Below are 11,930 nucleotides of genomic sequence, written 5' to 3'. Positions count from 1 at the left end.
CACCTAGGAAGGATGGCGGACTTGGGGTAGTCAGAAGACCTCTCACCACGTGACGGTCTTCAGTGACTCAGGAGCTCTGTTTTGGTCACATATTAGAAAGATAGTGAGAAGGACCTGTGTGGAGAGTGGGCTGGTAGAGAGGAGGTTCTGGAGGCAGGGAGATGATGTGTGCAGAGCAGGGAGTTGGATTAGGTGCTTGGGACTGAGGGAGAGGAGGTGGTTATGAATAAAATAGTGCCCCAGAGGCAGAGTGCAACGGCCTTCTTACTGGATGTCAGTGGTTAGTAAAAAGAAAGGGGTCAAAAGATTTATTCTGAAGTTCTAAACTCTGATGCCTGGAGGAGGAGGATGTAATTAGTGCTAGAAAGACTTCAGGAGAAGCAGCAGATGGTGGACGGCCAGTTGGTATCGGACTGGGAAATGTGTAACGTTAACTCACACTGTCGTCGTTTTTAAGAATCACAGCATCTTTGGGGGACACTAGACTTTGGTGAAGCTGCAGACGTGCAGTGAGGAGACTTGGGAATGTAAAACCATTTTTCTCACGGTGGAAGAGAACTCCTGGAACTTTCCTGTTAGCAGAACAGGGATGAAACTGAGAGGAGTGGAGATGGGCTAGGTAGACAGGGGAGGTGGGAAGAGAGGAGAGCAGGTGGCAAGCAGAGCTGAGCATTCCCAAGGCCTGGCTCCAGAAAGAACTTTGCTATCCCAGCCTCACCTGACTGAAGTTGCCAGGCCAGGTGTCCACTCCTCCTGTTGGCTGAATCCCAGTGGAGCTTGTGATGTTCCCAGTCCAGGTGTACTGTTGGCTGAAACCTGCAGAGCTTGTGATGGAGTGTGGGAGGTTGGAGGCCTGTTGTCCACCCAGGCTGCCCCTTCAAGAGTTCCGGTCTATGGGCTAGAAGGCTTTTTCACTGGAGGAGTATGTTGGGATGAGGAGTTAGGGTCATACAAGAGGTTTTTTAAAACATCAACTTTTAAAAGAGAGTTAGTTAGTCATAGTTGGAAAAATGTGTAATTTACAAGCAATAAAAAGGAATTCCTTTCCCTAATTCTGCCAGTCCAAGATATCTATTATTATAATTTCTTAAAATACAGTACTTACGACAGAGTGGAGAATAATGAACACAGCTGTACTCACCACCCAGTTTTAGAAAGAAATGTTTCAAATCCCTGTACTATTGAGTCCCTGTTGTGCCCTTCCGCACCTTCCTAGATACACCCACAGGGGTATGTAACCCTAAACAGTGTACCGTGTTGTTTTATATGATTAAACTTCATGTACACAGCATATACTCTTACTTTTCTACACGGGATGTTTCTGAGATGCATCCATGTTGATACATGTCACTTTGGAGCCTTCGTTTTTACTGTGTATGTGTCCGTTTTATGAAAACGTTGTTTCTACAGTATTAATGACTGTATAATAATCTGCTGTGCAGGTGCACTGTAGTTTATGTAATCTTTTCCTATTAGCCATCAGGTTGCTTCTAGTTTTTCTCTAAAAAGGATTAATATTCTTCCTGCTAAATTTTTATACATAGCCATTATTTCCTTAGAATAGAATTACCAAGTTAATGGGTTATACACATTTTTAAGATAAAAAATATTTTTTTGCTGCAGTTATTTTGAAAGAAAGGCTATTAATCCATTTCCTTCTTTATTTCAGTCTCTGTTTCAATTGCCTGAATTCCGAAGACTTGTCCTCAGCTATAGTCTACCACAGAACGTACTTGAAAATTGTCCAAGTCACACGGTAAATTGATGTTGAGGACTCTTCACTGTTCAGCCCCTTTCATCCCAAAGACCTTTGGATTTTGGTTAAAGCTGGTGACTGTGATGTTCTCTGGCTTCTGCAACATTTGTTTCCATTTCCTGATGACCCCTTTTATTTCTTTGTGACAAGAAATAAGGATTTACAAAAATGTGAAGTTAAGCAGGAATAAAATGATAAAAATAGTTCTAAGAAAGCAACGAGTCACTCTGGTGGCCTCAGCTTTTCTGCCACTGGGCCTCCTTCAGGCTCCTTCAGCCATTTGCACTGAGTGATGCAGAGTAGATGACGTGACGCTGGAGGCCTGGACCATCATAGAAGAGATTTCAGCTCATTCTTGCCAAAGGGGGTAGCCTTCTGCCCAGATCAGTCCTGCCCCGCCAAGGTTTCACCATGGTGATGCTGTTCCCAGCAGGAGGGAGGGCAGCGGCTTTAGAAAGGGAGCACTTTTGCTTTCTGATAGCATTCTGTCTCTGGCTTCTGTCAGTACACAGGTAGGTTTGGGTTTAGGGCAGTCCCCACCACAGCCCTTATCAGAATGCCGGTAACAATTTGAGACCTGACTCTGATCCAGATCTTCATAAATGTAAATTAGGGAGTGATTGTTAACAGTTTTCTCTTTACGTGTTCTGATTTTCCAAATACGAGGTTATAAGTACATATGGCTATCTTTCCTGCAGGAAAAGAGAAATATCGTGTTTATGCAGGAGCTTCAATATTTGTTTGCTCTGATGATGGGATCAAATCGCAAGTTTGTCGACCCTTCAGCAGCCCTGGACCTCTTAAAGGGAGCGTTCCGATCCCCTGAGGAACAGCAGGTACAGGAAGCCTCTCGTCCTGGAGCTTGCAGTGATGCCTTGCGACCATCACTGTGATGCTGCTTTGTCTCGGCTGTAGAATAAGCTGTGAACGTGACGGTGTGGGGCTTCAGTGCCCGCTTTTGCCCTTTATAATGCTTAAGGAACAGGCGGTGAAAAGGATGGACATGCACGTGTGTGTTGTGTAGAGGAGGCTGGCGGTGCTAAAGGAAAGAAGTAGGAGAAAGAATAGAGTTTTCCAGGGGCTGCTGAATTAGAAAGGAGTTTGGAAGATACCTCAGTGAGTCATGGCAAAGGGTCACAGAGGAAAAGAAAGTCCATCCTTTTTCTGCACCTTTGTCTTGGAATGGCCCAGATCGAAATCCTAATTTTAAAACTGTCTAAACCCGAGTTCAGTAGCTTTTCTGAGCGATCTTTCTTGTCTAGTCACAAGTCTATTCCTTTCCCTATCTCCTGTTAAAATCAAAACTAGCACTGTTCATACAATTACTTTTTTTTCTCCTCTGTTTGTCTAAAGGTCCTACAGTTCTACAGAATTCTCAGAATATTTAAAAATGTTTCCTTTCTCCCCACAAATCTCCCATATAGTCTGTTCTTTGAAACCTTCTAAAAGGCCTAGCTGGAAGTGTTTGATAGTTTGTTACAAATAGCCGTGGCTGGAAGGGGCTGCGTTTCCTTCTAGTCAGAGATCCTAGCTCCCCGTGTGCTGTCTGCAGCCTTGGGCTCCAGTGCTCCTTGTATCTTCATGATATTTGGACCTGAACAAGAAATCTTGTGCAGTCATAGAGCCTTACTCATTGGTGGGGTAAGGGCAGAGTTTCATTTGCCCACATACAGTGTTGAGTCTAACTCTTCTGCACTTTGTGCCTCTCTTACAGCAAGATGTGAGTGAGTTCACACACAAGCTCCTGGATTGGCTGGAGGACGCCTTCCAGCTAGCTGTTAATGTTAAGTGAGTGCGGCGGATTTGTGCATTCTCCTACTCATAGCAGTTCACTGAGAGTGATGATACAGGAGAAGATTATTCTTCTCAAGTAGAAATTACTGATTTTTTACCAAACCCCATGGGGTAACCACTCATATTTGTCATTGTTTATCCCCCTTGCCTTTGGTTTTCCCCTCTATAGATAATCACATTAACCTGTAACTTTTTACTAAAAGGGCCATAGCTATTAACTTTAAAAAGTCAACACCTGTGCTGTAAAATGTATTGAAAGGTCAAATCAATCCTTGATGTGAGAATGGAGCTGTAATATGAATACATTGAATTTAATTGTTTCAATTACTGACAGAAGTAAAATTCAAGGCAAAGAATATAAATACCTCTTACCAAATATAGATGCAGAGGTATTTGTTTCCTAAGCTTTTTTTTTTTTAACTCTACATGGAAGAAGTATGTATCATAAAACAGCTTTCCAGTACATTTAAGAAGGGATTATAGAAATAAACTTCTCTTTCCATTTCTATTGTGCCACCAGGAAAACTTTTTCATTTGAAAAACTGCACAAGAGGGCTCATTCTTGCTTTTGTACAACTTCTGTACCTTATATACTTCTGTCACTGGATATGGATGTTATCTACTGAACAGACACACATACATGTATTTGCATGTATGACTTATTAGACTTTCAGCTCCTTAAGACGAGCAATCATGCCTTTGTGTCTCCAGAATTGAGTACAGTGCTGGGCATATACTTGATCAGTGAGTTTTTGAACTAAACTTGTTCAGTGAGTAACTAATCCTTTAGACCATACCTGGCTCTTAATGAAAATGTTTTATTTTTGTTTTTGAATGATTGTTTGGTTTAGTATATTGCTTACCTCATCCAAATGGTACAGAATTGTTTCCTTGTTTTAAAAGTAGCAATCCCAGGAACAAATCTGAAAATCCAATGGTGCAGCTGTTCTATGGTACTTTCCTCACGGAAGGGATTCGTGAAGGTAAATCCTCTGCTCTAAATGTTAATTCTCAACTTGTGACCACATGTGTATTTACTGTGGAGAGGCTTGAGAGTCAGACAAATGCAGGTCTGAATACTAGTTCTGCCTCTTTGATGTGTGTGACCATGGACAAGCTCCATGATCCTGGATCATGAATCCTCAGTCTCTTCATCTGCAAAATGAGCACAGTGTTTGTTGCAGAGATGTTATATTGAATTGTATAATATTGCCCAGCCCAAACCTGGTATTAATATCAGACGTACACTGATATTTATCAGTTTTCTCTGTTTTTTTCAGACATAATATCTAAGCTCAAAGTTCCGTTGAGTCAGACTGCCAAAAATGTGTATCTCTTCTAGTGGCTTATCTAGCTGCGCATTGGACACATGGCCAGTCGTTCCGCATCTAACCCTTGTCATCTTTTACCTTTCTGATAGCCTCCTTAAAACAATCTGTAATCGACTATCATCACTTCCCCAAAACAGCATTTCTTACTGTTGTATACAACTAGCCAAGTGTTCCAATACCCTATTTGTTTTATAATTTTTTGTGTATATAAATGAGTAATTTTACGTATGTAAAGATACGTGCACTTCCCTATGTGTATACTTTTTACAGTTTGTGTTAATCAGGATCAAATGTGGTTCGTTTGTGACTGGTGATATATGTCTTTTCAGTTTTTTCCAGAATCTACAGACTATCCCGTCCTCCCATTCTTTCTTCCTCGAAATACATTTTTTTTTTTTTAAAGAAATTGGGTTGTTCTCTTATATTTTCTACAGTCTAGAATTTTGCTCTCACTTATCTGTGATATAGTTTAGCATATTCCTCTCTGCTCATCATTTCATAAATTGATAGTTGGATCTAGAGTTTGGCCAGATTCAGGTAAGGCTTTTTAATTAGTCAAGACTAATCTGTAGATGGCGGGACAGTCTTTGATTAGGAGGCGTGTTACCTCTGGTTGTCTTTCTTTTTTATGAGGTTAGCAGTTGTCAGTGATCTGTGAATGGATCCACTGGTTCATCAAGGCCATGTATACTTCTAACCTGATTTCAGCAAATTGCTGAATTAAGAAGATACTGTTTTTGTGGTGCCAGGAAAAAAGCTTTAGAAAGCAGTAGTGATGCCTTTAAAAAAGCAATCTGTCTCTTTGCCTAGGAAAGCCCTTTTGTAACAATGAGACCTTCGGCCAGTATCCCCTTCAGGTAAACGGTTATCGTAACTTAGACGAATGTTTAGAAGGGGCCATGGTGGAGGGTGACATTGAGCTGCTTCCTTCTGATCATTCAGTGAAGTACGGACAAGAGGTGAGTTGGATATTTTTGCTTTTGCCAATGACAAAGCCAGTTAAATAGGACTGAGCTTTTGGGCAGGCTGTTTTCACATCATGTATTAAATAACTTTTTACACTTAGCAGGACTTGTACTAGTCTGAAGTATCTCATGAGTTGGTAAGAGTAGTGAGTCTTAGTGTTTGATAATTAAATTCTTGTATAATTTGAGTTAATCATATAAAGGTTGTATGCTGCCTCTGATGTTTTAAGTATGATCAAGTTTCTCTCTTTCTGTTGAAGCCTACCTGTACCTGAGTAGGGAGAACCCACTGCCTCCATATTTTCGGAGGGTAAAAGTACAGTGATTAATTCCTATGGTATGCCATTTAGAATATCTTCCCTATTATAGTATTTACTGTTCTCAGTTGTAAATTCTGCCTTTTCTTTAAATTTTTTTAAATTTAAGATTCATTTATTTGTTTTTGTGGGTTGGAAAGAAAGGGGGAAGGTGAAGGACGGGTAAGGGTAATTAATATCTCAACATTCCCATTGGGTTAAAAATTAGTGAGTTATATTGTAGCATAATTGCCAGCACCACACAGCTTGACTTATTCTCCTTTCATCATACATTTTGAAACAGAATTGTGCTTTTTATGAGTCCAGTCCAGTAATTACTTAAAAGAGGAGGAAAATCTTTCTTGAATTTAACAGGGAGCCTGACATGAGCCTTGTCAAAGTACATTAGCTGTAGAGCAGTGTTAGAACCGGGAGAGAACTGTTGGCCTCCCTGGCTTTTCAAGGAGCGTGTTGATTCCTGATTGGGAGGCATACCATCTGTGTCATCTGTACAGAGCTGACGCATGCTCTTACAAAAGAGAAAGAGTGTTTATTCACAACTTGGACCTCTGGAGACTTTTATTCAAGAATCAGACCTCTCTATTAAAAAAAATAGATGGAAAAGGCAATGGCACCCCACTCCAGTACTCTTGCCTGGAAAATCCCATGGACGGAGGAGCCTGGTGGGCTGCAGTCCATGGGGTCGCGAAGAGTCGGACACGACTGAGTGACTTCCCTTTCACTTTTCACTTTCATGCATTGGAGAAGGAAATGGCAACCGCTCCAGTGTTCTTGCCTGGAGAATCCCAGGGACGGGGGAGCCTGGTGGGCTGCCATCTGTGGGGTTGCACAGAGTCAAACACGACTGAAGTGACTTAGAAGCAGTGCCTGTTTAGATTTAGCTCTGAGGAGGTCAGGCAGACTGTCTGGTTCACCTCATGCCAATAAGGGTACGTGGAGGGAATATAGCTATTTGCATCTTTGGTAAAGGGAACATTTTAAAGTTATTGGTATGAACCTCTGCCACACAGGTGAATTGAACAGAAATGCCTTTCCTGGTTTAGTCTTTCCTCATCTATGATCAGTGACAGTTGAGATCTTTTTTTAATAACTCAGTACTTTTCTTGAAACTCAAGGTAACTTAATAGGTTGATTTGACAAAGTGCTTTGTGATATCCATAAATTCTTGGAATTCAGAGATTTTTTTCAGAACCCTCAGAATCATGAGGCTATTTCAAATTTTGTTTTTAGTAGTAAAGGGGATTCAAATTGTGTGTGAATAAGTAGTATAGAGGATGTGTACACGTATTAGTCTTTTTAGACAATTTTGAATTTGTTGGTTGGGCTAGCTATTTTCTCCAGGTTTTAAGCTTCTTAAATGCTGATGATGTAGTGAATGATATGTAGATTTTTGGTGCAGTTCACATATTTAAAGGTCATTATTTCTGATGATGATAGTTGAATTAAAATGTTGTTCACTGGCTTGTAAGTTCGGGGTCTTGAGGGGCGTTTAACCATATTCTGTAAGAAGGCATGATTCTGTGTGGGTGTTTTAACTATTTGGGGTTAAAAGAAATTTCAGTATGAGTTTGATTTGAATATAAATTCTATACCAAAAGAGAGTCTAATGAGGGATAGTTTAAATCTGGCTATTGCTGTTTCCTAAATTTTTATCTCCTGTATTTCTACTCTTGATTTAGCGTTGGTTTACAAAGCTACCTCCAGTGTTGACCTTTGAACTCTCAAGATTTGAGTTCAATCAGTCCCTGGGTCAGCCAGAGAAAATTCACAATAAGCTTGAATTTCCTCAGATCATTTATATGGACAGGTGAGTTCTGTGGTTGATTGTCTTCTTGATGTGCTGTAGCAGAAGTAAGTTAATGTAATATCCATAGTACTCTTCTAGAGGTCTTGATAATATGCAAATTTGGATTCAGTGGATCTAGGTGGGGGCCCGAGAGTTTGCCTTTGTAAGAAGTTCTCAGGATGATGCTATTTTCTGATCTCTGGACCACAATTTGAGTAGCTAGGCTTTAGGTGAAAGCTCTGCTCTCTGCAATGATGGACAGTATGTGGAGTAGCTGCCGTGTATTTCTTTCTCATCTGAATACTATTTGTATTCCTGAAAAAAATACTAGACAGACTGACAGAATTTTAAGTCTGTTTTATCAACATATAGTTTACATACAAAGAAATGTTACCATTCTTAAGTGTACAGCCAATGAGTTTTGATGAATATATGCAGTCAAGTAACCACTGCCACAGTCAAGATACAGAATATTTCCATCACCCATGCCCTTTACAGTCAGTCCCTTCCCTCTACCCTCAGGCAACCACTGACTTATTCTCTGGCCCTCTAGTTTTGTCATTTATAAAGTGTTGCAATTAGGGACATTAATATTCATTATGTACCCTGTTGTGGTCATCATCTTTCACTTAGAATAATGTTTTTGGAATTCATGTGTGTTGTTGCATGTATCAGTGATTTCTTTCTTAATATTGAGTGGTATTGCATTGTATGGACATACCACAATATTTTTTCCATTAACTAGTTTAGGGACATTTCAGATGTGTCCAGTTTTAGGCTATTATGAATATGAATTTTCACATAAAAGTTTTGGTGTGGCTTTTAGTGCTTCTGGGTAAGATACCTGGGAGTGAGATTTCTGGTTGTTGTATGAAAAGTATGTTTTTAACTTTATAAGAAATTTCTAAACTGTTCTCTAAAGTGGCTATACAATTTTGTGTTTCTGTCAGCAGGGTATGAAAGCTACATTTGCTCTAAGTCCTCACCAGTATTTGGAATTATCAGTCTTTAAAATTTTAGCCATTCTGTTGGGTTTATTGGGGCTTTTCTTGGTGGTTCAGATGGTAAAGAATCCACCTGCAATGCGAAAGACCTGGATTCAATCCCTGAGTTGGGAAGATCCCCTGGAGAAGGGAATGGCTAGCACCCACTCCAGTATTCTGGCCTGGAGAACTCCATGCACAAAGGAGCTTAGCGGGCTAGTCCATGGAGTCGCAGAGAGTCAGAAATGACTGAGTGACTTTCATTTTCACTGTTCATTGGGTTTATAGGGATATCTTTATTTTTCTTTTGACTTGTATTTCCATGGTAATGACACTGAGCATCTTTTTGTGTGCATAATTAATGGTCATTTATATGTTTTCTTAGGGGAGGTGTCTTCTGTCCACTTTTTAGTTTGGTTGATTGTGTTCATACTGAGTTGTAAGACTTCTTTATATATTTTAGATATGAATATAAATCTATCTTTGTCTCTTCCATTTCTTTACTAGTATTTTTAGAAGAGCAGGAGTTTTTAGTTTTGATGAAGTCGAATATATCAGTTGCCCTTTTTGTATTCTAAATAAGAAATCTTCCAACCCAGGGTCACAAAGGTCTTTGATACTTTTTTTCTAGAAATTTTGTGACCTTTACTCTTATGTTCATGTCTATGACTATTTAGAGTTTATTTTCATATATGGTATGTGGTAAGGGGATATTTTTGTAGGAGGCAGTCAGGCAGCATGTGGATATCCAGATATATCAGCATCATTTGTTTAAACAGCTCCCTTTTCCCCACTGAATTACCTTGATACTTTTTAAAAAAATTAGTTGGACTTACATTTGTGGGTCTTTTTCTGGAGGTTTTATTCTATCTGTTGTATAATCTTAAGCCGGTGCCACACTCTCTTAGCTACTGTGATTTTATTATAAATCTTGACATCAGATAGTATGAATCTCCTACTGTGTGTTTTTTTTTTTTTTTTAATGTGTTGGCTATTCTCAGTTCATTTCTATCTAAGTATTAAAATCATCTTGTCAAAACCCCTGGTAGCTACTGGGATTCTAATTGGGACTGTGTTGAATGTATAGATCAATTTGGGGAAATTGACATTTTAGCAATTTTTAGTCCTCTAGTGCATGAGCATGGTATAGCTTCTTTTATCCAACTGTTTGTTAATTTCTCTCAGCAGTGATTTATAATTTTTTTGTGTATAGTTCTTACACATATCTGGTTGTTTATTCCTAAATAATTATTGCCTTTGACGTTATAAGGCTTTGGAAAAAAATGTACTTTTCATTTGTCCTTTACAGGTATATAGAAATGCAATAGATTTTTTTTCCTCTTTCTTTTTTAATTGACTTTGTGTCTTTTGGCATTACTAATAAATTCAGTTATTAGTTCTGATACATTTTTGTAGATTCCTTGAGATTTCCTATGTACATGATCCTGTTATCTGCAAATGAAGGCAGTTTTACTTCCTTTTCTATCTATATGACTTTTATTTCTTTTTTTTCACCTTATTGCACTGACTATGCCTCCAGTAAAAACATTGAATAGAAGAGGCAAGAGTGGTCCTTCTTGGATTGTTCCTGATCTTAGAGGGGAAGACTTTTAGTCTTTCATCATTAAATATGATGTTAGCTCTGTATTTTCATAGAGCTAACATAGAACTAACCCTGTGTCTGATTAAGGTAGTTTCCTTGTATCCAAAGTTTGCTGAAACTTTGTGTTATTAATGTTTTTAAATATAAATTGTGTTTGTGGGATTATTATTTGCTTAGGTATATGTACAGGAGCAAAGAGCTTGTTCGAAGTAAGCGAGATTGTATTCGAAAACTCAAAGAAGAAATAAAAATTCTGCAGCAAAAACTGGAAAGGTGAGTCATAGACACCTTTGTACTTAGAATGGGGTATTAAAATTGGATAATTTGCTTTTATCTAAAAATTAATTGTGAGTTTAAGTATTAACTAATATATTTTATAAAATGGATAAGGAAAATGTGAAACAGTCTTTAAGATGGGCAGTGGTGGTCCCAGGACACCTTTGACCCAAGTCACATGGTGAGTTATTGACAGTGTACTGAAGAGAAGCCAAGTTCTGATTTCATAGCTCTTTACTTTTTCTGCTCTCCTTGCCATCTTGTTCACAAACACAGGAGAGGTAACTATCACAAAACTCTAATCCCTTTGTCTTGAGAAAGCAGTTTTTGAAGTGCCTGGTGAAGGTAAAACAAGTCAGCAGTGCTGACTCAAAGAGAGGGCTTGTATTTTTGACACATACGAAGTCCTTTCTCCTGTGGAGAAATCATTGTTCATCTGTTCTTGCTGACTGCTTTTGTGAAGTCACCCTATGACTTCCTAAGAAGGAATCAGTGTAACTTCTCTCTAGTCAGAGACTATTAGTTTAGAAAGGAGATTCCATACAATGTCAGTGGCTTTTTTTTTTTTTGCCTTTATCTACTTAATATTTTTGCTGCTACCACTACTCCATCTCTGACTGCTTCATTGCTAGCTCAGTGATTTCCCTGAGAGGCAAACCCCGCTATACCAGCCTGAGAAAGACCCTGCACCTCTGGGTGCCACTTCCCAGCTCCCTCCCTCTCACTTAGGAAGAATTTACCCAAGACTTGTTATGATCCATCATCTCGTTGTCTTAATAGACTTAAGCTGGAAATTGAGTCCTCAGATACTCTTGGAAGTGGTTTACAGGACTTTATACCTATAGCAGTATTTTACTTTAAAAGTTTGAGTGTTGCTTTATAAGATTGGAAAGTTATAATTGTTTTCATACAACATACCTGGTATATTGGATGTATTTTAGCTGAAAAATACTCAATTTGCCAGTAACCAGCTAGGCATTCTGACTTATTTAGATTTTAAATAGCGTACAGGAGTATTTTCTGTAGTATGAATACGACTTTCTTTTTAGAATAAAGTGACTTAAATTTTTGGATAATTTTACTTGAGTAATTACTTTTGAAAAATTGCTTGTCTATGTG

General features: G+C 38.9%; 1 protein-coding gene across 7 annotated transcripts in view; it reads left to right on the top strand.

Annotated features, from left to right (window-relative positions):
• Positions 1-11,930, top strand: part of USP28 (ubiquitin specific peptidase 28) — a 65,488-nt gene that overhangs the window by 34,398 nt on the left and 19,160 nt on the right. For 3 of the 7 annotated variants that reach the window (XM_010830357.1, XM_010830356.1, XM_010830353.1), the window contains exons 6-12: positions 1,670-1,756; positions 2,455-2,592; positions 3,471-3,544; positions 4,457-4,533; positions 5,692-5,840; positions 7,843-7,970; positions 10,713-10,808. In XM_010830357.1, coding sequence (XP_010828659.1) covers positions 1,670-1,756; positions 2,455-2,592; positions 3,471-3,544; positions 4,457-4,533; positions 5,692-5,840; positions 7,843-7,970; positions 10,713-10,808 — 749 coding nt within the window. The other 4 variants (XM_010830355.1, XM_010830354.1, XM_010830352.1 and 1 more) reach the window with 2 other exon arrangements.

Source organism: Bison bison, unplaced genomic scaffold, assembly GCF_000754665.1.
Source record: "Bison bison bison isolate TAMUID 2011002044 unplaced genomic scaffold, Bison_UMD1.0 scf7180017864518, whole genome shotgun sequence".
NCBI classification, from domain to species: domain Eukaryota; kingdom Metazoa; phylum Chordata; class Mammalia; order Artiodactyla; family Bovidae; genus Bison; species Bison bison.
Note: the sequence above shows the minus strand (reverse complement) of the source record. Positions and strands in the feature narration are given on the sequence as shown.